The 19,329-nt window shown below is 40.0% G+C and overlaps 1 protein-coding gene across 1 annotated transcript in view; it reads right to left on the bottom strand.

Annotated features, from left to right (window-relative positions):
* SRRM4 (serine/arginine repetitive matrix 4) overlaps positions 1–19,329 on the bottom strand; it is a 191,092-nt gene that overhangs the window by 12,476 nt on the left and 159,287 nt on the right. The window contains exons 9-12 of the mRNA XM_073676396.1: positions 8,573–8,889; positions 8,145–8,369; positions 7,517–7,627; positions 6,253–6,396 (exon numbers count right to left, since the gene is read on the bottom strand). Coding sequence (XP_073532497.1) covers positions 6,253–6,396; positions 7,517–7,627; positions 8,145–8,369; positions 8,573–8,889 — 797 coding nt within the window. The remainder of the gene's footprint in view (positions 1–6,252; positions 6,397–7,516; positions 7,628–8,144; positions 8,370–8,572; positions 8,890–19,329) is intronic.

Below are 19,329 nucleotides of genomic sequence, written 5' to 3'. Positions count from 1 at the left end.
GGCCTGGACAAGCAATCTCTCCCTCCAATAACAACTGTACCTGTGCAATGGCATCAGTTTGCTGATTGTCTGTCCTTTTATAACCCCTGATGATATCATACGGCCAGCCAATCACAGTAATGCCACTACCAAGATGGCTATGGTATTACAGTGACTCGCAGGCAATCCCCGCATGCTTTTTGGCTGTGTAACAGGCGCCAAACATGCGTGGCCAGGATTTGAGTTTGAAATTGAGCACCGGCTAATGCTCACCGAGTGCCGAGCACATCTGAGCACCCAGATACTTGAGTGATGTTCAAGTGTCACCGACCACGTTCGCTCATCTCTGCTAACCATCATTTTTACTAGTTGTAGGAAACCACTGCATCTTGGCTACTACAACCCCTGGCAAAAATTATGGAATCACCGGGCTTGGAGGATGTTCATTCAGTTGTTTAATGTTGTTGAAAAAAAGCAGATCACAGACATGGCACAAAACTAAAGTCATTTCAAATGGCAACTTTAGGGCTTTAACCCCTTTAAAGCCCAAGACGTATTAATACGCCTCTGTGCCGTGGGCTTTAAGAGCCTGACCCGTATTAATACGTCATTGCGATCGCGCGTACACAGGCTGTCACAGCTGACACCCGGTAATATGTGCAGGGAGCGGTCCCGCACCGCTCCCGGCACATTAACCCTGGCATTTCTGCGATCGAAGTCGATCGTAGCATTGCGGTGGCTAAGGGGAGGTGATCGCAATACTCACCTCCTCTTCCGGCCTCCAGCGCTGTCTGCCGCGGCTTCCCGGATGTTGCCATGACGACCCAATGTCGTCATGACAACATCCGGGTCACCAGACAGCAGGAAGATTTTTTCGTCATGCGCAGTGCATGACCAAACTATCTTCTCCCTGTGCAGCGCTGACAGCCGGCATAGCACAGGAATGGTGCTCCATTCCTGAGCTTTGCAGGCGATCAGAATAAAAACTATGAAAGTCCCATAGTGGGACAAAGTATAAAAGTAAAAAAAACTGTCAGAAAGTGAAAAAAAAAATAATAAAAAATGTGTAAAAATATATATAAAAAAATAAAAAATAACAAATAATCCACCAAAAATAAAAATATAATGTACCCATCAATAAATATTATTATGAAAAAAAACAAAACAAAAAAAAACAATAAAAGTATACATATTTGGTATCGCCGCGTCTAGAACAACCTGACCTATAAAATTGTCCCACTAGTTAACCGCTTCAGTGAACACGGTAAAAAAAATAAATAAAAAACGAAGGAAAAAACAATGCTTTATCATCATACCGCTAAACAAAAAATGGAATAACACACAATCAAAAAGACGAATATAAATAAAAATGGCACAGCTGAAAACGTCATCTCGTCCAGCTCCATCAGCCGAAAAATAAAAAAGTCATAGCTCTCAGAATAAAGCGATGCAAAAAAATATTTTTTTCTATAAAATTGCTTTTATTATGTAAAAGCGCCAAAACATAGAAAAACGATATAAGTGTTGTACCGCTGTAAATGTACTGACCCGAAGAATAAAGCTACCTTATCAATTTTACCACACGCGGAGCAGAATAAAAAAATAATAAAAAAAACAATTCCTGAATTGTTGTTTTTTGTTTATTCTGCCTCCCAAAAATCAGAATAGAATGCGATCAAAAAATGTCACATGCCTGAAAATGGCACCAATAAAAACGTCAACTCATCCCGAAAAAAACAAGCCGTCACATGACTCTGTCGGCCAAAATATGGAAAAATTATAGTTCTCAAAATATGGTGATGCAAAAACTAGATTTTACAAAAAAAAGTGCCTTTTAGTGTGTGACAGCTGTCAATTATAAAAACCCGAAATGATTCTGGCATCACTGTAGTCGCACTGATCTGAAGAATAAAGTTGTCTAATCACTTATACCACACGAGGAACGGCGTAAAAAATAAACTCTCGGGTTATGGTTCTGCTAGGGTTAGGGTTGTGCTAGGGTTAGGGTTGGGGTTGGGGTTAGGGTTGTGCTAGGGTTAGGGTGGGGGTTAGGATTGGGCTAGGGTTAGGGTTGGGCTAGGGTTATGGTTGGGCTAGGGTTGTGCTAGGGTTAGGGTAGGGGTTAGGGCTAGGGTTGGGCTAGGGTTGGGGTTAGGGTTGGGTTTAGGGTTGGGCTAGGGTTAGGGTTGGGGTTAGAGTTGGGGTTAGGGCTGGGCTAGGGTTAGGGTTGGGGTTGGGGTTAGGGTTGGGCTAAGGTTAGGGTTGGGATTTTTTTCAAAAGTAAAAAAAAAAAAAAGATGACGATATGGCAACTAGTGTTGAGCACAAGTGCTCGCTACTTGAGTTTGCATCAGGTGCTTGGGTATGCATTGAGTATCGCGGGTGCTCGAGTCTCCGCCCCATATGCTTCGCGGCCAAAAAAACCTTGCGGGGATTGCCTGCCATGCACGAGCGATCGCCGCATGTTTTTTTTGAGGAGTCTAATAACCGTGAAACATGCGGGCGGGGACTCGAGCATGTCACTCGAGCACCCTTGATACATGGTGCATACCTGAGTAACTGATGCAAACTCAAGTAGCCATTACTTATGCTCAAGACTAATGACAACTTATTCAATATGATGACCTAATGTTATCAAATTCTGTGTCGTACCTCTGGGTTCAAAATGTTCACTATACCCCTTGCTAAACTCCATGAGGGGTGTAGTTTCCAAAATGAGGTCACTTGTGGGGGGTTTCCACTGTTTAGGCACATCAGGGGCTCTCCAAACGCGACATGGTGTCCACTCTCGATTCCAGCCGATTTTGCGTTCAAAAAGACACACAGTGCTCCTTCCCTTCTGAACTCTGCCCAAACACTGTATTTTCCTTACATATGGGGTATTGGCGTACTGAGGAGAAATTGCACAAAACTATTTGGGGTCCATTTTCTCCTCTTATCCTTGTGAAAATAAAAAAATTGAGGCTAAAACATAATTTTTGTCGAAAAAGTTTGATTTTTTTATTTTCACGGCTCCATGTTATAAACTTCTGTAAAGGACTTGGGGGTTCAGGGTACTCGCCACACATCTAGATATGTTCCCTGAGGGGTCTAATTTCCAGAATGGTGTCACTTTTGGGGGGTTTCCACTGTTTAGGCACATCAGGGGCTCCCCAAAAGCAACATGGCGTCCGCCAATTATTCAAGCAAATTTTACAATCAAAAAGTCAAATGGCGCTCCTTCCCTTCCGAAACCTGCCGTGCACCCAAACAATGGTTTTCCCCCACATATGGGGTATCTGCTTACTCAGGAGAAATTTCACAACAAACTGCATGGTGCATTTTCTCCTGTTACCCTTATGAAAATGCAAAAGTGGGGGCTAAAAAAAAATTTTTGTGGGAAAAAATGTGAAAATTTTATTTTTATGGCTCAATGTTATAAACTTCTGTGAAGCACCTGGAGGTTCAAGGTGCTCACCACACATCTAGATAAGTTCCCTGAGGGGTCTAGTTTCCAAAATGGTGTCAATTGTGGGGAGTTTCCACTGTTTAGGCACATCAGGGGCTCCCCAAATGCAACAAGGCGTCCGCTAATTATTCAAGCAAATTTGACATTCAAAAAGTCAAATGGCGCTCCTTCCCTTCCGAACCCTGCCGTGCGCCCAAACAGTGTTTTTTCCCCACATATGGGGTATCTGCGTGCCCAGGGGAAATTGAAGAACAAATTTTGGGGTCCATTTTTTCCTGTTACCCCTGCGAAAATAAAAAAATTGGGTCTCAAGTAACATTTTTGTGAAAAAAGTTAAATGTTAATTTTTTTCTTCCACATTCCAAAAATTCCTGTGAAGCACCTGAAGGGTTAGTAAAGTTCTTGAATGTGGTTTTGAGCACCTTGAGGGGTGCAGTTTTTTGAATGGTGTCACTTTGGGATATTTTTTGTCATAAAGACCCCTCAAAGTGACTTCAAATATGATATGGTCCCTAAAAAAATGGTTTTGTAAATTTTGCTGGAAAAATGAGAAATCGCTGGTCAACTTTTAACCCTTATAGCTCCCTAATAAAAAAAAAATTTGGTTCCAAAATTGTGCTGATGTAAAGTAGACATGTGGGAAATGTTATTTATTAACTATTTTGTGTGACATATCTCTCTGATTTAAGGGCATAAAAATTCAAATTTTGAAAATTGCAAAATTTTCTAAATTTTTGCCAAATTTCCATTTTTTCACAAATAAACGCAAGTGATATTGAAGAAATTTTACCACAGTCATGAAGTACAATATGTCACAAAAAACATTCTCAGAATCAGGGGGATCCGTTGAAGCGTTCCAGAGTAATTACCTCATAAAGTGACAGTGGTCAGAATTATAAAAATTGGCCTGGTAATTAACGTGCAAACCACCTTGGGTTATAAAGGGGTTAAGAAACACTAAAAGAAATCAAGATTAAAAATGTGGTACTCAGTAAGGGTAATTTTTTTTGGACCAAGCAGAGGGAAAAAAATATGGAATCACTCAATTCTGAGGAAAAAATTATGGAATCACCCTGTAAATTTTCATTTCCAAAACTAACACCTGCATCAAATTAGATCTGCTCGTTAGTCTGCATATAAAAAGGAGTGATTACACCTTGGAGAGCTGTTTCACCAAGTGGACTGACATGAATCATGGCTCCAACACGAGAGATGTCAATTGAAACAAAGGTGAGGATTATCAGACTCTTAAAAGAAGGTAAATCATCACGCAATGTTGCAAAAGATGTTGGTTGTTCACAGTCAGCTGTGTCTAAAATCTGGACCAAATACAAACAACATGGGAAGGTTGTTAAAGGCAAACATACTGGTAGACCAAGGAAGACATCAAAGCGTCAAGACCGGAAACTTAAACCAATATGTTTCCAAAATAGGAAATGCACAACAAAACAAATGAGGAACGAATGGGAGGAAACTGGAGTCAATGTCTGTGACCGAACTGTAAGAAGCCGCCTAAAGGAAATGGGATTTACATACAGAAAAGCTAAACATAAGCCATCGTTAACACCTAAACAGAAAAACAAGGTTACAATGGGCTAAGGAAAAGCAATCGTGGACTGTGGATGACTGGATGAAATTCATATTCAGTGATGAATCGCGAATCTGCATTGGGCAAGGTGATGATGCTGCAACTTTTGTTTGGTGCCGTTCCCATGAAATTTAAAAAGATGACTGCATGAAGAGAACATGCAAATTTTGACAGTCATTGATGATATGGGGCTGCATGTCAGGTAAAGTCACTGGGGAGATGGCTGTCATTACATCTTCAACAAATGCCCAAGTTTACATTGATATTTTGGACAGTTTTCTTATCCCATCAATTGAAAGGATGTTTGGGGATGATGACATCATTTTTCAAGCTGATAATGCATCCTGCCAGAGAGCAAAAACTGTGAAAACATTCCTTGAAAGAAGAAACATAAGGTCAATGTCATGGCCTGCAAATAGTCCGGATTTCAATCCAATTTAAAATCTTTGGTGGAAGTTGAAGAAAATGGTCCCTGACAAGGCTCCAACCTGCAAAGTTGATCTGGCAACAGCAATCAGAGAAAGTTGGAGCCAGATTGATGAAAAGTACTGTTTGTCACTCATTAAGTCCATGCCTCAGAGACTGCAAGCTGTTATTAAAGCCAGAGGTGGTGCAACAAAATACTAGTGAATTATTGGAGTGTTCTTTTGTGTGTTTGTTTTTCATGATTCCATATTTTTTTCCTCAGAATTGAGTGATTCCATATTTTTTTCCCTCTATTTGGTCTGAAAAAAATTACCCTTACTGAGTACCACATTTTTTATCTTGATTTCTTTTAGTGTTTCTTAAAGCCCTAAAGTTGCCATTTGAAATGACCTTAGTTTTGTGCCATGTCTGTGATCTGCTTTTTTTCAACAACATTAAACAACTGAATGAACATCCTCCGAGCCCGGTGATTCCATAATTTTTGCCAGGGGTTGTAACTCAATCCTCACAATAATAATTGAAGATACTGTATATAGCTCACATATTCATGTCTATTCTAACTCACTGTCCCTTGAGAAAGACAGCAAGGATTATTAATAGTATATTCTTTGACAGCTAGCTTCTTGGAGCTCTTCACAGTTGAACTTCTCTGTTGATGAGAAGGTCATTTTATCTTACTTTAATATTAATGCAGGCAGACAGGTATAGGGTCTTGGCAACCAACGTTTATTCAAAATGAAAAGGAACTATGACTTCACTTGTATTCAGCCTAATTGTTACTCTACTTTTATATTTTTATCATGTCCATTACCTAGTAATCCTTCTTGCTTCCAGGTGACTTGGAGAATCCCTTCTGCGCTTTTTCATAGGTGAATAAGAGCTGCGCCTTGTCCTTTGACCTCCTTTACGAGTTTCCTTTTCAGCAGAATTATACTTTCCGCTTCTCTCTCGAACTCTGTTGGAAATAATTTAGAATTGTGATATCAAAAAGAATAAACTTTTCATAATGAAGACAGTAAAATTCATACTGTAATTGAATCTGTTCTTTTACTTCAATATCGATTTTTATATCTGTTTTCATTGGAGAATAGATTGCGTAAAGGATGTTCATACAATAAACTCAATAATTTAATACCAATTAGAAGCAAAGTAGTGAAGGTTTAGGTTGACAAAGGATAGGAATTGAGATTTGTGCAAAATATCTTAATAAGCACAAATCTCACACTAAACACTGCTACATTTTGAACTCTTTTTTTTTTACCTACTATCAGCAGATATCATATTTGCACATACTTTTTCCATAATTAATCATTGCTACACACACCAATGAATACATTGGAGAGAGCAGACTGTACCACTTTTCTTGAGTATATTTGATGTCCATTCTAATATCACTTTTTAAAGTCATGTTTTACTCCAAAAATGTATATACTGTACACATATTGAGCATTGTAGGACTCCACCAATCTGTAATATTTCCCTTTTAGCACTCACATTTTAAATAAACAAGTAATATTAAAGCTAGGATTGGGTAAAGGTGTCCACATTAGAGCTAAGTGATCTGAAACTGCTGATTTCAGAAGACTGCTCAATGTTCCAATGAGTATGGGTCATCCCAACTCTTCTGACAATTGAGGTCAGAGAAATTGAAAGATTGGACATGCTGAATTGTAACACCCAATCTTTTAGTTTTTAGGGGCGATAATTGGCAGTCAAAGTATGCTTGACCAAACAGAAAGGGGGTTGGGATTGATATTGGTCAACCAAACTACTTATGGGCAACTTAAGTAAACACTTGCTGGTCAGCTTATTACAATCAGTAGCATATTGTATGCAAAGTGGGGGTTGAGTTGCCAGACTTGTACAGGAAAACATAAAATAGATAATCTGACTCAGAAAGATCTCAGCAGTGGAACACAGCAACATATGGACATGAGCACAATATGGCCCAACAAAGTATCAGGTTGGTATTATCTACTGTAACTCCATAACCTAATAAAAGTATAAATATTATTAAACTTCAATGAATAAATCATGGTTGTGAATTTTATTGTCAGTTCATTTTAACAAAGTACCTGCTGGGACTGTAGCGAGAATAACTAGGGCTTCTTCTTGTTCTTGAACTTCTACTTCCAGTGCTCTTCCGGGCTAATTTAGAGGAATAGCTGGGAGATCTTGAGTATGATCTGCAATGATTTATCCAGATTATGTTAAAGAGCAGGGCAGGATGAAGAATGCTACCAGAACTAAACATTTATCACCTACAGCAATTTATAGATGGAAACTGGGGCAGACACAGACAGCAAAGAGTCCTTAGCAAGAAAAAATATGGGCCCCATGCTCTCCAAACTCTCTCTTAACAGAGCACACTTTTATGTATCTCTAATAACAATAGACATGATTGAATATTTGACAATCAAATTCGCTAGATTTGATACATTTTTCACCAAAATTTGCTGAATAAATTTCTAGGACCAGGAGCGATAAATCTGATAATCTAGGTTCTTATCTAAAGAGATTGCCATGTTACTGCAAGTGGGCTCACACAAATTCATCAAACTGATTTGTAAGTATACTCAATACAGCATAATGCAGTTCAAAATTCATATTTTGATAGTTCATTTATAACTTAGCACTCTCATATGGCAGTTGTATTTGTTAGTATGCTAGAGCGTATAGTAGGCCGTACTTTTGTGAACATACCTTCTACCTGAAGAAATGGACCTGCTTCTAGACTTTTGGTCTGAAGATGACCTATAATAAGAGGAATAAGAGCTGATGGAGTGACTTGAGCTACGGGAGTAAGACCTTCTGGTGCTTTTGTATGAAGAGCTCCGTGATCGATGTCTGTCCACAGATGTTCTGTCAGGTGAGATGTCAGATACACTTTTGTATTCCTTAAGGCAGCCAAGACAAGAGGACAAATCTCTGAAGGAAAAATAGACCCAACTCTTATTTTATACATAGCAAAGAATCAAACCCTGTTGAAAAATGTGGTAAGTTGTAAATATGGACAATAATTGACTTTAGCAAAGCTCTGTTTCAATAGAAAAGCATTTTTATAAGAATCCCTGACAGCTAGTACACCTAGTATATCAATGTAGCCTTCAACAGTTTTCACATTTGTTCACCTTTTTGCCGGTGTCCTCGACTCTTCCAAATGATGTGATGAAGCTTTACTAAAGGAAAAACAACTGGCAGATGAATTCCCTGAATCAGAGATGTTGTCACTGTGACCATTTGGAGTCTTCGAAGATGAAGGGACATGTCCATAACCCTGATGAATAGGACTCTCTTTGTCCTGGTTAATCTTCAACACAGAGGAACTTGTCTGCATCGAGGGAGGGGTGCATATATCATTCCCCGAGTCATAATCGTTTGAGACATCCTTCTGACAACCTCCATCATTTTCTGCTGTGACCAAAAGGCCAGGGACTGATTGGGAAATCTGAAAACACAAAAAAGTGTTGACATAGGTGGAACCGAACACTGTAAAGCAACTTGTCACTGAGTGTCACAGTCACTTTCCAGAATTAATTTATTTTAAATTCTCCATATACTGTATATTTTATTAACTGGAAAAAAAAAGAGAGAACAAAAACAGAAGAGAGGGCTGTAGAAAAATGAAAAAGAAATAGGAGAGAAAAAAAATATCTGTACAGAAATTAAACAGAGGTACCTGCAGAAAGTGAGAGCTGCAATGATACTGACACCATGCACGATTTTGGCATGCACCCATAGAGAGAGAATGAGACTCAGAGTGAGAAAGAAAAAAGGTACTGCTGTAAATGTAATGAGCTTTTTCTCTGATTAAACATTGGCAGGGTAAATGGGACACAGGCTTCAGAGGAGAATTGCTACATTTAATGTAGCTGTTATCAAGTACAATTGTGAACAATGTGTCCTACAGATTTAATTAGAGTATTGAAAGAGACAAAGCCGCACCTTCCTGTGTAGTAGAGGCTTAGCAGTCAGACAGATTGGGGAAAGTGCTAAGGTCACGTCATTTTTCTTTTCACATTTTTTTTAATACAGACTTTAAGAATTTATGATACTTGAAGGTAACTTTCTGTAAAATTACTGATAGACGGACAAAATCATTAAGAATAAGTAAAGTTGGAGTTCGTTCTTTATAGAACAATGTTGGACACGGTAATTTTGATGCACTGGTAGCAAATTATTAAAATATTGCCTCACTACCTTTTCCCAGCCTAAATCCATGCTTGTGCCTTAAATAAGTATTAGCTTCTTGTCACTATGGCACTTTCCCTGTAGCTTGTACTATAATATATCTTATGCATTTTCTTCAGCGTTTCAGTATCTTAAAGTGACTGTACAGTCAGAAATTCAAAAATAATATGTTAGTACTCACAAAGGATAGTAATTTATTATATCTATTCTATAGATCTTGAGTTTCAGCTCTGCTCTTCTGGAGCAGAGATGTCTTCTGAAAATGTGGCTTAGTCTGTTTTCCCTTATGTATTGGAGGTACGTTGAAGATTTAGTCAAATTTGCTGGAAAAATTAGCCCAGCAGAGAATACAAAACTAATTTGTCTGACACAAATGTGAACAGAGCCTTACAACTGGTGTAATCTGAGACACACCTCCTATCTCATCATTGGTCAGGGATGCTGTTTTCCATTCTCCTGTCACTTGACCTATGTTGATAGACTTGCGTTATACACAGCAGTCAAGCACTGGCTACCAGCAAAGTCAGTGAATAGAGAGTTGATTTGCAGTACAAGGCAGAATGATTATAAAGTAAAGATTACTAGACCACTAGTGAAAAAAATGAACATCAAGCAATTGCCATGCATATACTGAGGCAAATGAGACTTAGTTTAAAAGAATTCCTCAAGAATGTAATAAAATTACCCACATCACGTAATTCAAATGGCAGCTATCCTATTCATGTGTCAGGACAGGTTGCAGCTTTAAGATTCAAAGTTTCCCTGATCTGTGTCACAACTGACAGATTATCCCATATACCACAGTTGCCAGAGTAGAGCTGTGAAAGAAGAAATAAACCTTCTCTTGGAATGGCTCCGCACAGAGGACTAAGGCTGAAGAAAAAATCCTTTGTGATCATTCAATCGAGGAGAATATTTATTTCACAGCCATTCTCCTCAGCTCACTAAGTTATATGTTACAAGCTTACGATACTGGTCTTCTGTCATTGAGACATAGGTCTCAGAAGCTGTGTATTTTAAGACTGTAACCCATTTTGACACAAGAGTAGAACAAACTACCATTTGAATTGCGTGATTAGGGACATTTTTTTACATTCTTGGAGAACCCCCTGTAAGAGAAATTGCCAAAATTATTTTGCATAAGAAGCCCAAAATTGAGCCAAATTTATTTTTCCAATTATCATCTATTTTAATTGCCTTAGTCATAACACTCAAATGTACATGAGATGCCATCATGGTAGCACATAGTATTTGCTTACTTTTTACTTCCTAATTATCAATCAGCTTTTCTAGTCTTTCAGCAACTGTTAAAGAGATTGTCCATTACTTTATCATTGATATCGTTCGTATAGGTCGTCAGTGTTTGACCGGTCAGGGTCCAACACCGGGCACCCCCGCTGATCAGCTTCTCTTGGTGTCGGCGGCCGCCGCCCAAAATTCCTCAATTGCGGAGTTGCTCGTCTTCTGATAATGCCTTGGCTGGGTACTGCACATCCGCCTTCTATTTAAATCAATATTCAAATCAGAAGATGGGGCAGCTCCGCAGTTGAGCACTTTTGGTCGGCGGCGCCGAGAATGGCTGATCAGTGGGGGTGCCGGGTGTCGGACCCAGACTGATCAGACATTGATAACCTATCCTAAGAATACGTCATTAGTGATAAAGTAGTGGACAACCTCTTTATGTATAAGCTGTTGTTGTAAATCTAAGACTATGATAAGCTACTATAGATTCAGTGTCTCTGTATATTAAAAAAATCCTGCTTATGTAGCAATAATTAAGATTCATTTTCCATTTTTCTCTAAAAAGTTAATTGATCATACTACTATCTCAGGTTAAAATCTGCATATATTTATGCGCTATGGGATGCCTATAACCCTACACCTTATATTATGAATGTTGATGAACATGTTTTGACCACATCAAAACTAGGCTGTGCCATTTGTAGCGCAAGTTCTACTTCCAATCACTTCAATGTTCATGTAAGCCCAGATAAAATGATAAATTTGCAAATAAATGCAAAATCTTATCAATTTTACAGTAATACTCATATAATAATATACAATCTGAGCATTGCATTTCTTTATGGATTTTTATGGACTATAGAAATGTGGTAAAATCTCCATAACTACCTGCCTACATTAACAATGTCAGCCTATATTCGCATATGGATATCTGACTACAAACTGCTATAAAACTTTCAGTTTATGAAGAAAGGAAGATAACCATTTAGAAAAAGAATATAATTAAAAATATATTAGAGAGGTAATTTTCCAAAGTGAGATCCTAATAGCTGTAACACAATAATGTTTTCTAGTCTCTCCAGCTTTCTTCTTAGTATTTTAATTTTTCTTATTTCGTTAGAATTATCTACATGATTTATTCACGAAATGTATTCAGTGAGATATCGTGAACGCTAAATATCCAGCAAATACTAACGTTAAACTTGTTAGGCAGTGTGTTATGTTAAGTGCTATGCTTTCCATGTCTCCATTATAAGCAGGGAACTTTTTTAAGGTTTGTAGAGGTTTCAGATTTTTAAAGAACAAGCACTTTCATGTGGTGGGGGCCATGTTTCAGTTGTGTTGTTATGTATCCGATGACCCTAAATTTGAAAATAAGAAAAATCCTTTACAACCTGTCTTAACTGTTGTACATATTTCATTGTAACTTGTTTAGTTAATTTCAGTAGTGAAGTTTTACGTGTTAACTAACACAGTGCCAATTTTCTGGTAAAATGATGAACACTATCATAAAACCTTGACACTTCCAATTAAATTAGGTCTTTTAGGCTTATTGGTGTACGAAATTTGACACATACATCGAATAATCATTTTCCGTTTCCTACTCCAATTATGGAACAGAAATCTGAAAATGTTTTTACACAGATGTGAACCAGCCTAAGATATTTGGCAATGAGTTTCCCATGTCCACAAGGACTGTAAAAATAAAAGATCTTTCTATCTATGGGACCTGCATTTCACTGGAGAATAGGGTTGTGAGTGGCTAGGAATGGAGAGGTGGATACATATTTGTGACTCTTTAAGGAGTTAAAGGGGTCATCTTATTTTGGCCATTACGGCATATCTGGCATAAATGTCCTGCTGCTAAGACCTGAGCCTGTTTGGTGAATAGGGCCCCACCTCGTGCTGCCAGGAATGGAGAGGTGACAACGCAGGTGCTCCTCTTTCCATCCACTTGGATAGGTATTCCAAAAATTGCCAAGCATAGCCATTTTTTCTTTCGTGGCAGCAAAAAACAGGTGCTGGTCTCCAGACACATTACCATGCAAATCGATGGCATGTCCAAAACACAACAACCCTTTTAAGAAACAAGAAAAGAAGGAACCAGACCAAATACCACAATGTCATTTTCTCCTCATAGTGACGGAATAAAAGGAGACAAGTGCAAGTGATAAGGTCTCTATCCTCATGTTCACTAACGATAGAAAATAGAGATCTGTCTGCTTTTGCGTACAGACAGAAAATGTTCCTTTTATGAAGGCTTTTCAGCATGGCACACAAACTGTTATATCAGTGTACTTTGCTGGAAATAATGAAAGTGAACTGACACACTGAATCTATAATTCTTGGCATAAATTAAGACAAATATATTAAGCAATAATAGGACAAAAGATGGTATCTGACTACATTTGAAAATATTTTTGAAGTATGATTTGCGAGATATTCTCCATAAAGATCCTTATCTGCCATTTTCATGTTTGATGTGATGCTGAAAGCTATTTACTACAACTACTTTGTTTTGGCATGACTCAACCATCCAATATGTAACATAAGATTGTCTCATCAAATACAGTGCGCCCTGACATGTAACATAACAGGATTGAATAATGTTTGGACACTTTCAGGACATTAGATACGTTATTTTCAGGGATGCTGGTTAAAAGATCATTTTACGATTATGTGTTCATACGAGGGTTGTTCAAAGAAGATTTCCCCTGACCTTCTTCTATTTATCAAAGGACGCTGAAACTTCACTTGTGTAATGATATAAGTCTCTATAGGTTTCCGAAGTCGCAACATGGCTTTTCGAGCAACCTGTCGACTTCTACAAGTGAGGTGTATACAGTTGCTTAAAGAGATGTGAGAAGTGTGTGTCTCTAGGTGGCACCTATGTAGAGAAGGACTAATCACTGTGTCAAGTTTCATTGCTCTCAGTCCACAGGAAGTGGGTCAGGGGAAATCTTTAATGAACGCCCCTCATATATTCAAGTTGGGAAACTCTATCTAACAATCTATCTATCTAAATAAAAAATGAAGCAGCACAAGCAAATGTACAGTTACAGGTGCCAGCTCACAGTTTACAAGCCACCAACCTAAGGGGCATAAAAAACAAAGAAAGTGGGGAGCACCAAATAGCAAATTGCATGCAAAAGCTGGTGTATTTATTGGCCAATGTGAACATATGGCAACATATCAAGATTGAAAAAGGCTCACTTGCTCTTGAGCTGAAACATTGTCATCTGTTAACACAGGCCAATACATAAAAGCGTTTTTTGCATGGAATGTTCTACTTTCTTTGCTTTTTATCTGTATATCTATCTATCAATCATCTATCTATCTATCTATCTATCTATCTATCTATCTATCTATCATAAAAAGAAGGCAGCACTCCAATATAAACATACAAAATTCAAAAAGTGGACTTTATTCAGCCTAAATGGATAATAAAGTCCACTTTTTTCAAGTTTGTATGTTTGTATTGGAGTGCTGCCTTCTTTTTATGATATCTATTAATGAACAAATTGGACACTTGTCTGAAGACCTGGCATCCACTGTGAGTAGATACTAAGTGGTCTATCTATCTATCTATCTATCTATCTATCTATCTATCTATCTATCTATCTATCTATCTATCTATCTATCATATCTATCTATTCATCTATCTATCATTTTTTTCTGATACATATGGTACCTTGAGGTAGGTAATACCAACAATAAGTTCACAAAAGATATTATTCTGGAAAGTCAGTTACTTTACCTAGCTATAATCATTGTAGAAATGTGCTTTAATCCCGCTGCATAACAAGCATGGCCTCAGTGACCGATGTTTTTTCTCAGTATCTAGATACTCTTAAAACATTGCTGACGTACAATTGGTCTTGCAAGTCCTGCGGAGAAGGCTCAAACAACTATTTGCTTTCACCATATTTATGTGTCACTTTTAATAGCTGTGTATTTAAATCTGTGCCATGACTTGAAATCTGCTCAAGGTCACAGTAATTACAAGCTTCCTACACAGCGGCTGAAAGTCACAATTAGTGTGATGTTCGATAAACACAGCCTTCAAATGATGGCAGCGACCCTGTAAGGTTGCAGTGATTAAACCAAACAAATGAATGCAGAGAGCAAATAATACAAAGCTGGCTCTTTATTAGAGGAAAGAAACAGGCTGGTATTGCTAGCATTTTCTTGTATTTTATCCCTAATACTTTTTTTAATATCAGGAGGATGAGCATTATGGATTGCCAAGTCTCGATTGAATAAAGCATTCAGTTGTCATTGATTATGTTCAATCATATAGGGCTTTAAATTACATTTATTTCACATATTGATAGATTAGAGAGGGCCATGCACATTTCCAATATATACGAGTTTAAAAAAATGGTTATGTACCTTTCTAATCTACCAGTTCAGTAGAACCTTGTTTCTGCACAGTCTACTCGTATATCGTATGCACATACCCTGGGCTAACTGAATGGGACATTATGTGACCTCCCATATGTCATTTAAAGTCGAGGATCCAGTTTAAAGGAAACTCACAGCTGATACATGTTGCCCAAACTACAGGCAGCATAGATCAGACATTGGATACATGGGCAGGTGGGTCCCCAGCGACTTTAGGGAAAGACCTGTCACTCAGAGCGAGCAGGGAGAAGTTGGCAGGACCCTCCTGTCCAGATGGCGGCAGCTTTTAAAGTATGTTATTATTTTTCTAGGGTCCCCAATTTCTAATTTTATATATTCAGAGTATTTCATCAGGCTGCAGTGCTCATCACTAGGTGTATTAGTGGCTGCTGATCGGCCGCTGTCGTGACCACTGCTGCGTATTAGTGGCTGCTGATCGGCTTCTGTCTTTAAATGTTCATCTGAGCGAAAAAACCACTGTGATTACACTAGGACGCAGGGTGAATAATGGAGGCGAGGTGGCAATCCGGGAGGTAAGCAGATTTTTTTTTATTCATGTAACACCCTGTGGCCTTTAATAGGACAAACATAAAAAACAAGAATCACGGGAATTACTTTTGGTAAGGCCAAGACTGTAGCAAAACTGTGTAACAATTGCACCTAGGCTCTAGTGCCTCGGGAGGTCCTCTTACAGAGCTTGCATTTTGGCCCAGGTCTGATGCTGCATCTCTGAGTAAGCCATTATGTAATGTATGCAGGCATATAATAGCTCCATAAAAAAAGTTATATGGTATAGTATCCATGCATTGTAGTATAGAAAAGTGTCTATGTATGCATATAATTTCATACAAGAGGTTTATTTTACAACCTGAGATAAAGCACTACACTTTCTTTGATTTTATATTGCCCGAACTGCAAAGAAACAACAACAGGGTCCGTTTGTCCATAGATTTCATGACTGAAACTAGCACGTTGTATGCATTACTAACAATGATGATGATCTAATGAAATATGTGCTGTAGTTCGGCGGTATTCACACTGTGCAGTAATGAGGCAGTGACCCAAGTAAAGTCCAAATTAAACGGCTTTATTTGGCAAAACTCACAACTCAAAAGCAAAGGCTATCCTCCGGATCGCAGCCGGTATATCCACACAGTCCATGTAAACCTGTTGCTGTGGGAGACGGCCACGCCGTGTCACTTAGGGTGCATCAGATACGTTGCCTTTACAGGCCTGTGTTCAGCTTCACACAAGCTTGTGGAGCTTCCTGCTATGCTCCTAGCAGTCCCAACACTGACACACTCAAACCTTTACTGTAGGTTTTTAAAAGAAATCTGTGTCCATGAGCCACTTGTAAGACCCGGGCTGGAGGGAGTGGACCGCCCCACTGCCATCCTGTAGTCCACTCCAAGAATAAAAGCCCATGCCGGGTTTTCTTAAATCCAACTTAGACAAATAGCTTGGCTAAGTTCAAACTTTACTTTTACTCTGCACTGCAATCACAGCTGTGCCTCTGATAGCGATGCACTCCAGCGGGTTAAAAATGCTTCCATCCTGGGGATTGCATCCTGGGGGATACATACCGTCCCTCGCATATGATCCCTCTCACTGCCTCACATATCCCCCCCCTGTTCAAACCCGTGACAGGGCATCCGCATTTCCCTGCGACTTTCCAGCTCGATGTTCCACTGAGAAACTAAAATTTTGCAATGAAAGGAATCATTTGGTGACTCGAGCATTCCTCTGCTTGGCATTTCTCATCCCTGCCAAGGGTGAATAGTCCATCACCAAGCAAAACTGTCGCCCGAGCAAATAGCGTAAGGACTCCAAGGCCCATTTAATAGCCAAGCACTCCTTCTCCACTATGCTATAATTTTTCTCTGCCGGGGTAAGTTTCCTACTCAAGTAGGTGACCGGATGTTCCTCTCCATTCACCTCTTGTGACAGTACCACTCCTAGGCCTATCTCAGAGGCATCCGTTTACACAATGAAGACTTTCTTGAAGTTGGGGCTGGTGAGGACCGGCTATCCGCACAATGACAACTTCATGGACTGAAACGCTTCCTCCACCTGAGGGTTCCACCGAACCATGACCGACTTCTTCCCCTTTAGGAGATTGGTCTGTGGTGCCGATCTCTTAGCAAAATTAGGTATAAACCGGCGGTAGTACCCAATGATACCGAGAAACGCTCTCACCTGTTTGGTAGTCAAAGGCCTGGGCCAGTTTTGAAGGGCCTCAATCTTGTTTACTTGGGGTTTGATAACCCAACGGCCAATCACATACCCTAAGTATTGGGCTTCCTTGAGATCTATTGCACATTTTTTGAGTTCGCTGTTAACTCCGTGACTCTGAGTGAATCCAGCACCGCTTGTACCTGGCACAGGTGGGTATGCCAGTCTGTATACTTCTGATGAGGCTCTAACACTATGTCCATCAACCTATGGAAGGTGGCCGGGGCCCCATGTCATCCAAAAGGCTAGATGGCATAGTGATAGAGGCCCTCTGGTGTTACAAAGGCGGTCTTTTCTTTTGCCGATTCTGTCAGTGGCACCTGCCAGTAACCCTTGGTCAGATTGAGTGTGGTGAAGTACTGGGCCTGCCCCAGTCTCTCGATCAGCTCGTCTACCCAAGGCATTGGATAAGGATCAAATTTTGACACTTCATTCAATTTACGGAAGACATTACAAAGTCGTAATGATCCGTCTGGCTTCGCAATCAGCACAATGGGGCTAGCCCACTTACTCCTGGATTCCTCGATGACTCCTAACTGGAGCATTTGTTTTACTTCAGCCGCGATCGCTTGCCCCCGGGCCTCTGGTACACGGTACGGTTTCATCCGCACCCTCACCCGAGGCTCGGTGAAAATGTCATGTTGGATGACAGAGGTGCGGCCAGGTAGTTCGGAGAATATGTCCGTATTCTGCTGCACTAATCTCCGAGCCTCCCGCCGCTGCTGCTTAGTGAGAGCGTCACTTATCTTTACCTCTCCTGCGGCCTCCTCCCAGGCCGGCGTTGGAGGGTCCACAGACGAGACGACCGGAGTTGCCTCCGTAACCATACACTCATGGTCTTTCCAGGCTTTAAGCAGATTTACGTGATATAACTATTCGGGTTTCCTCTTTCCGTGTTGGTACACTCTGTAATTCACCTCCCCAGCCTTTTCCTGGACTTCATATGGCCCTTGCCACTTGGCCAAGAGCTTACTCTGCAGTGGGCACTAATACCAATACCCGATCCCTTTCTTTAAAGAACCTAACCGTGGCCTTTCTATTATATGCTCGGCTCTGTGCTGCCTGAGCATCCAGGAGGTGTTCCTTTACTATAGGCATGATCGCTGAGATCCGATCCTGCATATTTGCATCATGTTCTATTATACTCCTATAAGGGGTAGGCTCCTGTTCCCACGTCTCCTTGGCTACGTCTAGCAGACCCCTAGGATGCCTGCTGTACAATAGCTCAAAGGGTGAGAAGCCTGTTGTACCTCGCGGATAGCGAACATCAAATAGGACACTAACATGTTCCAATCCCTCCCATCCTTGGAAACCACTTTTTGTAGCATAGATTTAAGTGTTTTATTAACTCTCTCCACCAACCCATCGGTCTGTGCGTGGTGCACTGATGTGCGCAACTGTTTAATTCGGAGAAGCTTACATAGCTCCCCTGTCATCTTGGACGTAAAAGGAGTCCCCTGATTTGTAAGGATCTCATTTGGTAGCCCAACGCAGCAGAACATTGCAAACAGCTCGTGGGCGATAAGTTTTGCTGAAGTGTGACCAAGTGGTATTGCCTCTGGGTAATGGGTGGCATAATCTACTACCACCAAAATATGTTGGTGGCCATGGGCGGATTTTACTATAGGCCCCACCAGATCCATCACAGTCCGCTCAAATGGTACCTTTATAATGGGTAGAGGTACCAATGGACTCCGGAAATTTGCAGTGGGTGTGGTAAGTTGACACTCGGGACATGACTCACAATACCTCTGTACCTCAGCGTAAATCCCAGGCCAAAATAACCACTGCAGAATACGTTCTTGTGTTTTCTTTACCC

This window comes from Phyllobates terribilis, unplaced genomic scaffold (assembly GCF_046119375.1).
Source record: "Phyllobates terribilis strain yellow unplaced genomic scaffold, ASM4611937v1 Scaffold_1__5_contigs__length_1240528914, whole genome shotgun sequence".
In the NCBI taxonomy this organism is placed as follows: Eukaryota; Metazoa; Chordata; class Amphibia; order Anura; family Dendrobatidae; genus Phyllobates; species Phyllobates terribilis.
This window is presented reverse-complemented; position numbering and strand designations above follow the sequence as displayed.